The sequence below is a fragment of the Pieris napi genome, chromosome 2, assembly GCF_905475465.1.
Source record: "Pieris napi chromosome 2, ilPieNapi1.2, whole genome shotgun sequence".
In the NCBI taxonomy this organism is placed as follows: Eukaryota; Metazoa; Arthropoda; class Insecta; order Lepidoptera; family Pieridae; genus Pieris; species Pieris napi.
In genome coordinates, this window is record NC_062235.1 from 5,489,610 (window position 1) to 5,506,965 (window position 17,356).

At 34.5% G+C, this 17,356-nt stretch overlaps 1 protein-coding gene across 1 annotated transcript in view; it reads left to right on the top strand.

Moving 5' to 3' along the window:
• The window catches only part of LOC125059085, a 31,182-nt gene extending 16,351 nt beyond the window's left edge, over positions 1-14,831 (top strand). The window contains exon 2 of the mRNA XM_047663289.1: positions 13,096-14,831. Coding sequence (XP_047519245.1) covers positions 13,099-14,739 — 1,641 coding nt within the window. The 5' untranslated portion in view covers positions 13,096-13,098 and the 3' untranslated portion in view covers positions 14,740-14,831. The remainder of the gene's footprint in view (positions 1-13,095) is intronic.
• Positions 14,832-17,356: the final 2,525 nt, after the last annotated feature.

A 17,356-nucleotide genomic window follows, 5' to 3' on the forward strand; every position in this document is an offset into this window, starting at 1 on the left:
TTTATTTTTAGAGCCAATTGAGCAACAGTGTTTAGAGATAATGCACTCCGCACAGCTGTGCGTCATTCACGGACAATATATTGTATCAATTGGCTGTAATAATTTTATATTAGATTGAAAGGAATCAGCTGCGCACAGTAATGCGACACCACGTACTCGTTTCATTCAATACTATCATAATATTATTTCAAAGACATTTGATTGTGTCAATTTGACAGATTGTTTCTGCTATGTTGGCAACGGATATAACATGGAATTAAACATTTTCACAGCAGATCACCTATGTACCAAAACCGAATTTTATCTTTTGCATATAATATGGGAATCGAAAATGCTATTTGTGCATGAACCACTTAAGGTCATTGTGTCGAAGGGACCGTGACCAGACCTTCCCATACTTAAATGCGAAATTATGTTCTTTATACTAAAAAGTTATATATAGAAGTGTAGATTAACCTCTGCTAAAGATTTATCAGTTAACCCACTGACATAATTCCCGAGTGAAGATAATATCATTAGCTATTAATAACATCTTATGTTTACTTCCTGCGTCACCCACATAGGCATAAGATGAAGATTTATCTTAGTAGAACTATTTGAAATTTTAAATGATTTAGCTACTTTTTCAGACACTTCAGACACAAAATAACGCTTTTTAAAGTTTAGTGTCATTCCGCGCGTGGTATTTTGATTCAATCAAAAACATGTACCAAAACTAGTCTTATATAAGTCCAAGTAGTGTTTATGTAAAATTAATTTATGTATTAATTCTAGGAGACATTTATGAGTTGTAACTGCGAGATATCTTGGGCGACAAGACGGACGCAAGACGTAACTAGAGCGTTGCCACTAACTCCTCTCTAATTAGCTACAACCGACTGTGCGCTTTTTCACATCATCTATAAAAAACTTACGGAACTTTTAAATACACGCTATGTGTGGGTAAAATGTGGGTCATATTAATTTGATCAAAATTGTTTAACTATAATATTTCATCACACACATTTTATCTGATATATCTCTTATGCCAATTTGTCTATTAAAAGCTCAAAGTAATAACAATTCCAAAAAAATATTTCTTAATTTATAAAGTCTCCAACTTTGTTTGTAGTCGATAAAATAGAACGAAACTTAAAACCTAAACCAAGTGCTTTTAAACCAAAGCCATTTCAAAGTGAGTTTTTGTTACAAATCTCTTTATTATTATTGTTGATTGTTAAAGATATCGTCTTTGTTGAATACGTGATGCGCTGGCGCAATGAAAGCAAATGCACTGTATTGTAGAGCAGTTCCGTTGTGGCCTGCGGCGATGCCGGATAACTGTTTGCTCGTTACAGGGGCCGACTTTGATTACACCAATTTTGATTGAAACAATAAAAACGATACTTTGAGCGTACAAAATCAACTGCAAACTATAGCAGCTGTATTTTAAATAAAGCTAAAAAGTACGGCATGTCGACATTAATTTTTATTCAACTAAAATAGTAATCGCCCAGCCTTAAATGTTAATGGTTTTGATTTTTTATCTGCTTGATTCTTTTTAAGGCACTACATAGTGTTTCACATTATATTTTATTCAATTGTTCCGCTTCAGTATGCACAGTTGCAGGCAAACGTTGCATAACGCTACCAAATGATATGACCTCCTTAATGTTTTATAATAAACGTAACTTTATTAACAGATTAACCAAGCTAACAGTGCGCATTGCGCAATTACCTTTCCAATTATACCCTAATATTGCCCTTTTAAAAAGTTACTTAACAAATAGCTGCTGGTGTTGCTACTACAAAACAACTCGCTTAAGAAATGCTGTATATAATTCGAAGAGTAAATTAAATTGTATGGACTGTCAGTAGTGTGCAAATACCTTATTTCTAAATTGTGTGATATGACCATGTAATAATTTTTTTTTTAGTTTTTGTCGAATCTGGTGACGTAATAATTGCCCGTAATTGTTCTTGGTTTAGTAGAATTATTGTTGCTATATAAAAAAGTAATGAAGTACTTTTTCTACTTAGTTAAGGATATTATATTTAAAATTAAAGGCTTTATTTGTATTAAAGAGAACTTATAAACTTGTTTACTTATATGTAATTATTGTAAGCATGTAAAATAAAATCCGTTTTTTTTTCTTTTGCAGGTAATATCCGTGGCGTGTTGGTGATAGTTTCATCTATCAGCTTAGGTAGCTTTCATTTAGTATTATTATTTATACGTATACATACTCATAGAAGACGGACATTAGGTACTTGAAACACATATACATAACAATAATTATACTTCCATACAACTAACTTTAATTAATGTCAAAAACCAAAACAATTTTAATGTTTAATAAGGTTAAGTTGTAAATCAAATTAACAATTACATAACAACTATTCAAACTCAAACTCAAAATATCTTTATTCATATAGGTATCCAAGTACACTTATGAACGTCAACAAAAAATATGTTAAATTGTTTAATTTACTCGTACCAGTTCGCAAGTCAAGGTCGGGCAAGAAGAACTGGCAAGAAACTCTCCGCCACTTTTTAATCGCTAAGTTTTGAGTCATACAAATTGTTTGAATCCAGTTCAATCAAATCAATCAAGCAAATCAATCCCAATGATTACGATCATTTAAATATTCGTCAAATTTTTAAAAATCTTTATTGGCTAATTTACGTTTCACGAGAGCTTTGAATTTATTCAGTGATATTTAAGTGTAATGCCGTTAGTTACCTGTTATTATTTTAAAAAGTGACTCTCTACGCCTCAGAAGATGGCTGTCAGTATACCTATTTATTTTATTCCTACGGGATTGTAGTTTCAATTGTAGAATTATCCAGGTGTAGATATGTTTGTGTATTTGTATAAAAAAAAACATATATGGATCCAGTGTTAAGTAAATCAATAAAACTTAAATAAATCAGAAATGATTCGCACTATTAACCTAATTCGTCACAAACACTACGCCATATATCTACGTCCTCAATGACGCAAATAATTTCATGTAATAATGAATAACAACTCAGATAATGTTTTAAAAGCTCGCATAACAACTGTTGATTACATTCACTTTAAATCGTAGTCAACTATATCCTTCACATTTAAGTTCTTAAATACTTTGTGTATACTTTACACTATTATATATATATCTTCACGTGAAGGAAGCATGACGCGCAAAACCCAAACTGTAACTATTGAATTTTATTTTGGTTTGAGTCTACATTATGCATTTAATAAATAAAATGTATTACGTTGTATAAAATTTGAGCGTTACTCATCGTTGTAGGAACTATAGGCGGTATATTTATTTTAAACTCACGATACTTCCTATTACACATTTGGAAATTCAATTTTTAATTCTGAATTATATCGGAACATCATGATCAAAATTAATAAATCAGAATTTTTATTTCAACTGCTCAGAATCTGTGTAGAAATAACGTTAATTGCTGATCGTTCGTATTTATAGCAAACTCATTAAATTCGTCATGAAATAAATGGATTCGCAAAATCGCCTGAAACTAAAGTTTATTATAGTCTGAAGTATGAAGCAACAAATATATTTTAAAGTAGAAGTATATTATGAATTGAAGTAGGTATGTTGCTTCATATTTCATGTAATATGTAATGATTTGGATTTAAAATATCAACGACTTACGTCGGGGGATCTGTTGTAAAAAAAATATATTTACTCTTACCGAATCTTTAATGTCGCAGTTACTACATTCTTAAAATTAAAAAAAAATACTTTTATATTATTTTACTAAAAATAAATTTCATGATAAATGCATATTAAAGGTTTTACCAATCTGGTAGTGCCAAAGTCTGTATTAGTGTAAGAACTAAATACGGTATACACTAGAGTGATTTCAATAACGACTGAAATGATATGGCATAATGGCGGTGGGACATAATTCACCGCCATTATGCTCATATTGTATGGTCATTTCAATTAATCTTATAAACGGTATTATATTACGTGTTTTTTTGTAATTCTCAGGAAGTCATAACATTAGAATCATTATTCCCGTAAATTACTTTATTATTAACTTATTAGTGCGAAAGTTTATTTTAAACTAGCTGACCCGGCGAACTTCGTTCCGCCTAACAGTCTAATAATATCGTGTTAACTTTAGTTATTTATAGTGATTTGATGGACTTTTACTTTATTATTTCGTCAACAGATGGCAACACATGATGTATGCATTCGTAAAATAAATTTATTTATTTATTGTTCTTCCATAACTTATCCGATATTTTATTACTTATACTATCGGAGTGGAGAAGAATTCACCAAAAAAGAGATAACTAACATCCGTCCAGCCGATCTTGAGTTATAAGTGGTGTAACTAACACGACTTTGTTTTATATATTTAGATTATAAAGAAACTACAACCTCTAGGTATCAAGTCATGCATTTTATTGAAAAATTAGCAGGTAAATAGTCGTTTACGTAGGTATCTATACAAACGATAATTTATCACTCACTATGTTATGATTATTTTGTGCTATGAAAACAGATTAAGTATCTGATTTGTTAGCAATTTCGTTTTTGCTTTCATCTTCGTGTCTTGTTTTTAGCATGCGTAAATCACCCATTGAAGCAATGTATCAGCAAATTATTATTGTCTTGCGAATCATCGCGTGCAGTTTAAGGCACTTGTCTCACCGGCAACGATTAACGAGTAACGAGTAGAGCTAGAACTAGAAACGAGTTAGCGAGACGCGGGGAGCGAGTGCGTATTTCCGATATTTGTGTAGCTCGGCTATAAGCGAGTGTGCGAGTGAGGCGGGCGATTACTCATCATCATCGTTGTCTGCACTAGATAACAATGATAATTCAAATGATTTTTCGATATTCATATTAAATAAAATAAAACGTGTACTTTCAGATACGCACTGTAGAGAAATAACCACTGGTTGCTCTCTCGCCGTGAGTTCTAATCGCTTGGCGACTATCGCCGAGCGAGTGTAATCTTTCGTAGCTCTTGTCGCTCAGCGACAAACTAGTGAAGCGAGTGCTCGCCGGTAGTGTGAACAGTCAGCGATCAACTGTTTGTATATGCATCTCTTTTGTTCACACGGAAAGTATATCTATTGTACGTTTCTTGAGCGAGAAAATAGCCGATAGTTAGTCGTTTTCTCGTCGTTGGTGGGACAACTGCCTAAAACTGTCATTCTATCATTTAGGCTGATGAAGTTAAAATCTCTTTTATAAATCTTTAACTATACTAATCCATAAAATAATGACGATAAAAGCCTTTATCAAACGATATATGTAATTAAACAAAAAACCTTTCATGTTTTAGCGAAACAATTTTCTCAACTTACAACTAGGAATATTATGGGTCAGTGGAAAAGTTATTTAGTCGTTATAACTGGCTTAAGAAAGCTAACGAAACAGGCTTTCCGTTTTTCCCAAACAAGGAAACGATAACCTGTCTATCTCCCTTCAAACAACTACATATATAGAGGCCCTTTATTTTTCAAATTGGCTATATAAACAAAATAGTAAAGAGTTTCTGCAATTCGTGTAGTTCCGAATTATTGGAAGATTACTTTATTAGGTCCTATACGACATGGAGATTTATAAGATACGATTTAGCCTCATTTTATATTAGTTAAAAAATTTGTTGTAATTATTTATGTAGACGCAAAAATTACCTGTTCAATTTGTAAATGTACCTGTTCCTGTTTCAAATTACATTTTAAATTTGAATAAAGTTTTCATTGATTTTCCGTCCCTTAATTTCCGCCCAAGAGTATATCTTAGAACAAGATAGTTAAGTCTAACACAATCCCGGAAGCTAAGAGGAAAAAATATACCTGAGCCATAAACGAAACAATTAACAATCTTTAAGGAAATTGTAAGCACTGATTATAAGGATAAAAAATAAGGTTTTTACTTGAAGCACGTTTGACGGCAAATAAATTGGAATTTCCATTGCCTCGAGTCCTTGATATTAAAGTACATACTATTTAAATTGCTCAATAGGTTATGGAAAATTATTTCTTTTAAAATTGATCTATATTTTTTGTGTTTGATTGATCTATATTATTTGATATAATTATCGTACGCGTATCCGAAATAGTTATTTGTTTTATCTTCTTGTGTCATGTTATGCCATAAAGTTTTATTAGCCATATCGAATTCATTTTTCCTTTACTTACATTTTACTTGAAGCAATTATACGAACTGAATTGTCGGGTGTCAATCTGTAATGGTATTAGGACCATCGCGTCCTCCCCAACAATAGTTTATTATTGAGCGTTCAGTTTTGTTTGTTTCTCTCATACGTTGGTAGCTCGCCAAGAGTAGATTTATCGCTTATCCAAACCAAACTGTCACTTTAAACTTGACAGTTACAACCTAAATGTCGCGTCTTATTTTACCTTCTATACTCCAAAAGAAGCCATTTCACAGCTTGTTTTATTGGACGGAGATAGTGTAGAACTGTCTGGATTGACGCGGATGTGTCAGCCTCTTTTTGTTCTTCATTGAACATCGGCTGGTGACTCATAAACACTTTATTTATTTACATAGTTTTATTCGTTTAAATAAGTAAATTTCGATTGTTTTGGACGTTGTATCTCAATATTCAGCATCTTAAGTTAGGAAGTAATAGGCCATTGACCGCATTATTCTTTTCATACTATTGATCTGTGCCTATTACAATATCCAGTCACATTTAAGGAGTTATTGTTATATTGTGATATAGTTTATATCCTTGAGGACATCCTTATCGTAAATAGGAATAACAAAAATTAACTTCTTACTAAAAAAACAGTTTCTTTTAAAAATATCGATCGGAATGAAAATGTCGGAATCATTTCTCGAACCGTGGTAACTTCCTCAATATTTCCACAACATTACAGCAATATTATATTTTACAGTTAATGCTCGTTGCAACAAGTAGTGCGTGATAGTGTTCAGTTTGATATCTCCTGCCTGTATCGGGTTACATCGTAAGTAGGTTCCCTTTCATAAATTCTGGACTATAAAATAAAATCAACCTTTTTTTAAGAACATTTATTCATATTTAGACCTAATATTATTTTCGTTTCAGTATATAACCTTCACTCAGAGATTGCGTTTCTGCTTTCTCGTCTCTTTGATAATTACAGTCTATCGCTTATCGTTTGCATTGTAGACTTCAGTGTCAAAGTTGTATATCTACTGTATAAAATGCGTAAAGAAATAAGGGCAGGCACTTTCCGCTTGTCTCGTTACGGTCTCGTCTCCTCGATTTTATGAGCAGAACGTGACCAACCTTGACTAACGTGACTCGAGTATTGACTACTGCATACAAAACGACCATCACATTGATCACCAAAGAATAGAATTCACCAACGAATTTAACATGATGTGTTAAATTTTTACATAGGTTTTTTATACACAGTGTTTTTAGTTTTTACAAACATGTAACCACATAGTTGAGCCGCAGCTTTAATTGTTTCACTTCATAAAAAGCACGTACGTAAACGATATAGTTTGTAAGATTGTTTTGGCCAATCTAATAATACTCAAAGTCAACAGAAGGTTAAAGTCCGTGAAGTAATAAGGTTGCTACAAGGTTTTCAATAAGTTGAGACAACCAGTGCGTGTCATCCCTCACGAACTCATGAGTCGTGACCATCTTTAGCGTTTTTCTAGGCATCTAGGAAGTTAAATTATATTGACGTCATTGCTGAGAACCCGTATTTGTAATGAACAATAATAATAATCTAGGAATAATTCAACCGTTATATTAAAAACGAATAGACCAATATCGAAAGTATAGTGACCTTTCACGTTTAGATACTAGAAAAGCCAGAGCAATGGACAATATTATTACAAGTACATGACTAACATTTTAATTTACATTGCCGCGACTGTTAGTGCAGAAATGTAAAAACGCACACATGCACATTCCTCACAACAGTTGACTTCTCATTATTATTATCAGTGTTAGTTATCACATGGCAGTTTCTGAGCTGAATTCAAAATAATAGATTGCAGATATTTTCTCATGACGATAGTTAATCACTTTGGTATCTTCAATAGGATTCTAATTATGATAAATTAAAGCTAATTTAAAATCATCGTGTGGCACACCTTAAAAATCTAGTCGAATACTCTAATTGGCTTTTATTTAATTGCTTTAACATATGTAAATCACAGCAAATTAGATCCACTAGAACAAAATCAAACACAAGATTAAATCAGTATAATTCGATATATCGATCAAAAATTTGTAAAATGATATATTGGGACTGGTTGTGCAGGCAACATTTAATTAGTGATTCAACTAATAAGTTACCAAGGTTGAGGAGTTTCCGGTTAGAGTTATGTCAAGCCATTTTGATGGAAACTTATTATTATGGATCCAATTCGTATTAGTTTATAAATATTGGATTGATAGTTTGCAGTGAACCTATTATTATATTTTTAATTGTTACACATACATAATTAGGTGTTTTTAAACATTACCGCATTAGTATTAATGTTAAGACACAAAATTATCAGTATGAAGTTGCCCACTAACGAATTCTTTTTAAACCAGCCGGGCGCCGAGCGTGCGCGAGTGAGATGGGAATAAGACAATCTACAAGTAAAAAGAAATATAATATGCGTGAAGTTAGCAGCTATGCCAAGAATTTTGAATTACCATAATGACCTTTGTAGTACCTTTTAAACAAATAAAGGAGTTTTAATTATTTTTTTAAAAGAAATTTAGAATTGTTTTTTCATAAAGACCTATTGTTACTTAGTTAAAAGGTTATGAAACATACCTAGTTATTAAATTGAATGAATAATATAATAAAATAATAAATAATATATTAACGTTAAATATTTAATATTTAAAAAAAATAAAGAAAGCTAAAGAAGTATAACTTCTTACGCTCGTACATAAGTACACGCACCCTTTTTTATTAAGTAATGACTGTTTTAACATGTGATGAGGAGCATGATGTAATGGTTGCAGGTGCTTACAAAGATTTTCTAAAGAAGCCTTGGCGATTTAAAAGTGTGATGGAGAGATGATTGCCAGTTCTTCTCATCCGTTCTATTCCCTTGATTTGAGAACTGGCAGTAAATGTAAATTTATTGGATTTTAATACGTAATCATTTCCATACTGTACAGTTACTGAACTGATAAGTATATAGGTAGAGTTGACGTCATTATTTAGTTTTCTATTTGTTCTTCGAGTTGTCAGTTATAAGTGAGTGTGTATAAGGCAATTTAGGCACCTACCTTAAGTTACCTATGTCATAAAGCAATAGAAAGTTCTCCGCGTGACCCCATGCCCTAGAAGTAGACTCAGGGTCTGATAGTGAGAAACACTGACCCCCAATGCCCTTAGTCATTAAGCACTCCTCAAGCCCCTGCTACCATTAATACTACAACGGTGTGTATATCAACATAACTTTTATGCGTCTTGGCATTTCTTTGATCATTTTAAGTTTTTATAAACAAGCAGGTGATTAGCATTCCATTCCTGACTAATATCGTCGATACTTTACTGTAGTATTATGTATTTCTTTATGCATTAAATAGGTAAAATGTAAAGAATACATACGCATTCGTCTTTTTGGGTGTAGTCTAGGAATTTAAAATTAAATATTGTTAAAGTATTTTTTATTTCGGTAAATGCCTTATCCGATTTCATAGCAGCATATCTTTTTAATCATAAATTAAGCATAACAGGTATTTTGCATATACTGGCCGTTATCACAGTAATGTCTATAAATTACAAGCGAACATTCAATTTAACGGGATTTTTAGGAAAACCACATTTGAAATGATTTGATTTGTAAAACTAAACAAACAAAACAATAATTGATACATACATATTATTGAAATCACGACATAAGTACCTATCTCTATTATCTAGACACGTGACACATTGAAACTAAACACGGATATAATCTTGTGTAAGTTTATGCTTTTAATGTTTCTATAAACTTTTTATATAGTTTGATTTTGGAAAAATTCACTTGGCATCAAATGACAAAACTTTTAAATTCTAGTGCCTTTGCCTCTGCATTCTTTAATCAATCATAACCGATTGTTATATTTGCAATAATGTAATATATAAAATTCTCGTGTCACAATGTTCGTTCCCATACTCCTCCGAAACGGCTCGACTGATTCTTATGAAATTTTTAATGCATATTCAGTAAGTCTGGGAATTGGCTATTATATATCTTTCAAACTCCTAAATGTTAAGGGTGGTCCGGTCCACCCCTAAAATTTATTTTTATTTTTTAGACAAATTTTTATTTTTTTATGATACAGCATACAAAATGTATGTATGTATTTACATACAACCCTTAATTGTCACCACTCTACGATCAACCCCTATTTTTATTGAACTAAAAAATTGTTTCCTAGAAATAATATACATACATGGCAAAACGGTGTTTGCCGGGTCAGCTAGTATGTATATAATATATATGTATATGTAGGGTAGGGCGGGGCTAGTTGAGCAATTTTTCACTTGCTTGGATATAGCTCCTCAATGATAAGTCTTAATGAGTTGTTATGTGTCCTGATGGATTAGTAATTTATCCCTTAACAAAAGTGTCCATAGTATTTGACAGAACAACAAAACTTAAAGAAATTTTCTTTGTATAATTACCCGAAACTAGAACAACAAAACATGAGCATCCATATCTATCCATTACTTCCGATAATTTCTGAAAAAGATTACCAAGGCTGGTGGGTTCGGGTTTTTGTATGGATAGCTACGATTTTTTTGTTTTAAAAACATCATCAACCATTCTTTTCCGGCCATCTTATTTGCAATTCAGCGGGGTGGAATTTCAATGCCAAATTTAGCAGCACACTCTTAGGCAAGGCGATGGTCGTCTTTTGGAGAAAAATTCCATTTGTAGCAAGTATTTTTTCAAACAGTCCTCCTGTGAGGGAGGATATACTTCCCTCGGTGTTGTATAGCCCATAAATGAACCATCACCTTCATTTAATTTATTTAAAAGTCAACCCATACCGAATTCTTTAGCGGCGGTATTCACACTTTTTCCCTCATCGTGGACAGCCTTTGCAGCATTATTTAAGTATTCAGGAGTGTAAGAACATCTCCTTCTCTTGTAAGCATCCAAACAAAAATAAAAGATTCATTACTCATCAGTTGTTTAAGTCGTGGAGTTAGTTGAGCTATAGTTGCTCAACTTACCCCAACCCGGAATTTTAAAAGAAAAGTGGGATTGTAAAAAAATGCCTAGAATTAGACCCAAATCCTATTTACAAATCAAAAATACAATAATCTTCTGGAAGAGTAACACTGGCCTGATTGAAAACAGAGAACATTAGACAAAGACAGACGAAAACTTGCGATAAACAATGTTTTTACTTTTTGGTCACAAAATAAACAAAACGCCGTGACACTTCACTCACTCGTCGAGCTGCCACTAGCTATAGTGCGATGATTACCCCTCCTACGACTTCTTCTTTTCGCTATTTGCTACTCCCGCGTAAGTTGAATAGTTTCCGAGATATTTCGATTGCCCAACTTGCCCCTATGCTCAACTAGCCCCGCTCTACCCTACCTATATATATATACATACGTAATAGGAGGGGTGAGCCGTGAGGCTCCAAGACACAAAGATCATCAGATAGGATATTTTAGATATAAAACATCAATATTCTTTACATTAATATAAAACTTTAATAGATATATACATTATCCTGTTTTATTATCTAAAATTATATTACCTAAGTTACCCTATGAAAATAATACGTGAAACCGGCTTAGCGAGCTCTGCGGTCTATCGATTAAAATTCCTTCACGCCACTTATCAGATGATGAATATAAAAGCTTGATCTTCTAAATAAACTGCTCAAAGCGATCCATCGTCAGATATTTATCGGTAATTACAATAAATATTTTAATTAAAAATGCCTTAACTATTCTCATACCTACCTGAAGAATGCCGTTTAATTGATTATAGTTGTGCTTATAGGGATTCAAAATTACTTTGTATTCTATGGGACTCAAAGGCCGATCGTGTAAGCTGACAATCATAAAGGATAAAAATAGATCTAGTAATGAACAAAAAACAATATTGGACTCGTAAATTGGCAATTTTATCCACGTGAATTTAAAATATCACCAATTAAAGTTACAAAAAAACTTATTGGCTAAATTGCCGAGGATTGCTCAATTATTCATGCATAGGAATGTCTATAAGATGTTATAATTTAAGTTATATATGCTGTGGGCGGGCTATGATAACATATAAATACTGTTTCGTAAATAACAATATAAATTAGTACCTAATATCACGATCACACTATTATGCTATTGTCAGTTTATGTCAAAGTAGCGGTAATAAGCTTAATTATGAAGTCTTCTAGTTTAAAAGCTATGTTGTAAGTTTTCTTCGTTTTAAATAAATTCTGCGGTAGAGTGACGACGCGCACAGTGCCAATTTCTGCTGTACACGTTATGGTCTCGCACTGATGATGAGCTCAAGAAATATGAATTTTCGATACTCGGATTGATACTAACTTCAGAAATCATGTAATTTTATGGATTCATATTTTATTGTATTGTAGATATAATATAGACTAGTACTTATAGTTTAATAGTCAACCCTTATTTTCCATTAAATCTCTTTATTTTTCAAACCAATCAGGTTTTTTTTATACACACATTTAAAAAAATATTGCATGTTAAAATGCAGGCACTATTCTATTGTATTACACCAAAATTCAATAATAATCGTAACACTGCATATTTAGAAAAAGCATTAATTTAACCAATATCACTTAATAATATTATTTATTAAAAAATTACCATTATAATTTTTTTAAAGTATTATCTTTACGTGAGTTTATCTGCCTACATTGCTTCTTCTCTAAGAACAGCAAATAAGTTTGGTAATTTTGTGCCTCATCGATCTTCAATGCTCGCAATTTTATAATTACATACTACGATTATTATTTTTATTATGATATAGATATTATATTACTACTAGCAGTCCCACAGACATTGACCCGTACGCACGTCTTAAATACAACTTTTACAAAGGTTTTTAAATAGGTAATCTGCTTCGGCATCAGTGAGCAACTAAATTAAAGACTTGCGTTTTTCATTGCAGGGCATGCGCGGGTGGTGTGCGGCGGGTGCGGGCGGTCGGTGGCGAGCGCGGTGCGCCGCCGTGCTGCTCGCGTGGTGCGCGCTCGCCGCGCTCATGCTTGCCCCGCGGCTGCAGACGCCGGCTACTGGAAGCAGACCCGCGCGACCTGCACGCCTCCTGCTACAGAGCGAGCCCACCGCCTCCACGTCCGCTCCTCCATCCTCCCTTGCCCCCGCTCTCCCGGCTACGGACACGCGAGTTCTCACAGAAGAAGAGCTGCGTGCCGATGCGGAGCGCCGCCTGCCGTCGCTACCGCTTTCCTATTGGCACAAGCACAAGGACGACAAGAACAAATTCTACAAGAAAAAGGACTGTGCGCCCTTCCCCTCTATATACGACATCGAGTTCCATAACACTTATTGGCAGACTTTGCGCGCAAAGGGTGAGGTATTCCATCTGTATGGCGCGTACATGGATGCCCGAAATGCCTCACGAATCGGACCCGCCGTGCGCGTCCTAGCTGTTCACGATCGCATTAAACCGACGCTCGCCACGCACTGCCAGCTCTGGTTCGAGGAGCGCGAGGCGCCCGTGGTGGTGCGAAACCTCGAGTACAAGTATGTGTGGAATAGTAAATGGGGCAATTACCGTGACGGCGTGCTGCAGCCTTACCTGATGGCCTGCGTGCTTCCCGCTGACGTGCGTCACCTCGTACCGGCCTCCGTTTCACTGGTGGCCAACCCCTGCGACCGCGCAACTAACAATTTGCGCGTACACAACGACCGACCTCCAACGCCGGCTGAACGTAAAGATTTTGCAGTCTGCGTGAAAGGGCTGGATTTCTTACATGAGGATCTCTCGGTCAGGCTCGTTGAGTGGATAGAGATGGTGCGCCTGCTCGGTGCGCACAAGATTTTCTTCTACGAGCTCCAGGTTCACCCAAACATCACAAAAGTTTTGGATTACTATCAGGATCTCGGCGTCGTGGAAGTGACGCCTATAACTCTGCCTGGTGGACAACCCAACTTGCCAGGCTTGCAGCACATGTATCTCAAAAAGAAAACGACACATAAGCGACAGATGGAGCTGATACCGTACAACGACTGCTTGTACCGCCATATGTACCAATACCGCTGGTTGGCACTGCTTGACATTGACGAAGTGATAGTGCCGCTGGAAGACGGCGACTGGGGAGCGTTAATGCGGCGTATTCTACCATTGTCAACACCCGCTTCGGGAAAGCCGCCGCGCACTTCATACCATGCGTCTAACCTATATTTCCTTGATTCATTGCAACATGAACACGCTTGGGAAGAGGGTGTTCCGCGTTACCTGCACATGCTGCAGCACGTGTACCGCACTCGCAACTTTACCAAACCGGGCCAGTACGTCAAAGCGTTTCACGAGACGGACCGCGTGCTGGCACTGCACAATCACTTTCCTTTGGCTTGCCTAGGAGGTGCCTGCAGCTCATATGCGCTAGAGACGCGACACGCGCGTCTGCAGCACTACCGCGCCGACTGCGTCACGGCGCTTAGTAAGACGTGTGCCGATTTGCGTGCACAGCCAGTGCGGGATACAGCCCTGTGGCGTTGGCGGGAGCCGCTAGCTGCCAGTGCAACTGCGGCGCTTTCTGCATTAGGATTCCTGCCTCCCAATCGGTGACCCCGTCGCTCCGCGCCTATCCGCCTCATACGCTTAATCTATTCATACATAATATTCAACTCTAGTTATTAAATGTATTTTTATAGTTTAAATTTCGAGTTCTCATTTACTACCCCTTTAAAAATTATTAAAAAACTTTTAATGACTTGGAAATACGTGGCCTCTGCTTTTTATTCTTCAAAGTTAGAAGTTCAGATCGATTCTTCTTTTGTTTTTCACTCCTAAGTCCAACACAATTATATTCATTAGAAAAAAACAAACTTGACTATATGATATGTTTTTATTATTTACATTTAAATGTTACGTTTCACGAAAGTAAGATTTAAACAGACTTAAAAAAATATGGAATGAGTGCACTGTATGTAGAAGTTAATATAATGATTGATATTATTTTGTTTTGTACATTCAAAGTTGCAACAACATCTGAAAATACACGATTTAAAAATCAAAAACGCCTAGTAAAAATAAAATAGCAAAGATAGCTCGACGTTAGCTTTTGCCAGAAAATAGAATTTTCACTCCATACAATTTTTTTATTTATTTCTCTATCATGAATACTTTTATGTACAATGTAATTTTACCATCCATGTAAATAAAATAAAAACAAAATGTTTTGGAGTAATATTGCGATAATATAAATAATTACTAGTATCGCACGTTGGCAGTTTTCGAGCGCCTGGCATAAAATTCAGATCAAAATAGAGGCTAACACAATAAGTATGCGATCAAATATAAGTAAGAGCTCTTTAAACATGTCTTGTTTTTTCACCTTACTTCCTGACGCTAAGCAGTGTTAATTCTAACTGTATACAATATATCTAAAATTACGCCGTCTAATCTTATATACGTATATTATGACTTATTCTATTTCCATAGTAATTTAGGTCTAAAGTACTCAATTAGAATTCTTTAACAAAAATAGGATTTGGTTATTTCTTCTTTACTTCTTATTTTGTTATTAGTATGCTAAGCAGCCTGCCAACGTAGTTTAGTAAAGCACATGGTGTCTACAGTTTAACCCTTTTGGGTTCTATGCCCCGCGAAATAATAATTCCCTATAGGAGGCATACAAGACCGATCAACTTGCCTTAAAACCTTCAATTTTAATCTGTTTACAGATGCAGATTTGTGCCTTTCCCATACTAAATTAGGGGTGGCCTGACCTTAAATAATATGTTAGAAAGTTGTTGTAACGCGGTTAGTTAAGAGGTTAAATTAAATTAAGCAATAATTGTTGCGGGTTTGAAAGCACAATGCAGCACTACTACTCTATAACGTGTTGATGTTAATTTTCATGTATTTCCCTCCTTAGTAGCGCTGATGTCGCAACATTGAAATCGCTATCGCTATTGTGACTTATTGATTATCGGCGCTGATCACCTCTATGCCTATAAAGCAATGTGAAATCACCATAGACATAGTATATGTGCTCCGTGTTCAACTAACTTGTATGGTTCGTTCTATAAATATTTTATAAGCAAACAACAAATAAGTACTATAAAAGTAATTAACTAATTAGTCTACCTATTTACTAATTGTCTTTGCATACATTTAATCAGTAAATAAACTTGAAGATATTTTTTTTAATTATCTTCCTCATTAATTTTATATTTGACTATTTCCATGAAATTTTCATTGCTATAGCGATCATATAGAATAACAGACTATATTTGGTACAGATTGATTGCGAGAAACATCGAAATGACCCATTGATAAGTTACAATGGCAAGAACTGTGGCGAGGTCATTGCTGAGTAAGCACTCATTGTCAATACAACTAAATGACCAATAACCACACACAATGAAATTGTATACCGTAGTGTTCATCACACAGGTATAGTTTGTCTATATATAGAGTGTAGGAACCTCTTTGTTAGATATTGTTTATTTTTTGTTTACTTTCCTTTAATTTACATTTAGCTAACGGCAGTGAACTTATGACCTCAGATGAACCTAAGAGGTTTTATCGCGGATATCACATATATTCCCGTGTAATAATTATGTACAATGAAATAAGTTCGTAGTCAACAACATTTCGGTACATAAATTAACCGCAAAACACAATGACAACAAACAATATATGATTAGCTATGGTAACGTGGTGCACATACTAATCAAACCCATAATTAAATTTATACATATATTATATTAAATAATTATTATTAAGAATACAGTATGGGTTAAAAATTCGTATGCTTTTTCATTATAGTAATTGAAATGTATTTAAATTCATGTTCTTTAACATTACAAAATCCATGTTCTGTAACTACGATAACAATTGTTTTATTTTTGTTCTGTGATAGCTTCAAAGTTATCAATATAAACTGAAAAAAAAAACAGACACTATCAGCACTCTGTCTTTTAGAATTTGGCGAAGATGCGGTTAAGTGTTACTGTCCCTCTTGAATGTACAATTATTTAAACGAAATGGCCTGAAACATAAAGATGGCGTCGTGTTACTTTAATATATAATTTGGTGAAACGCACAAAATTCAAAGTAATGTATTCAGACTGTGTGAGCAGTGTTGGCCTAGTGGCTTCAGCATACTACTCTCATACCTGAGGTCGTAGGTTCGACCCCGGCTGTGCATCAATGGACTTTCTTTCTATGTGCGCAT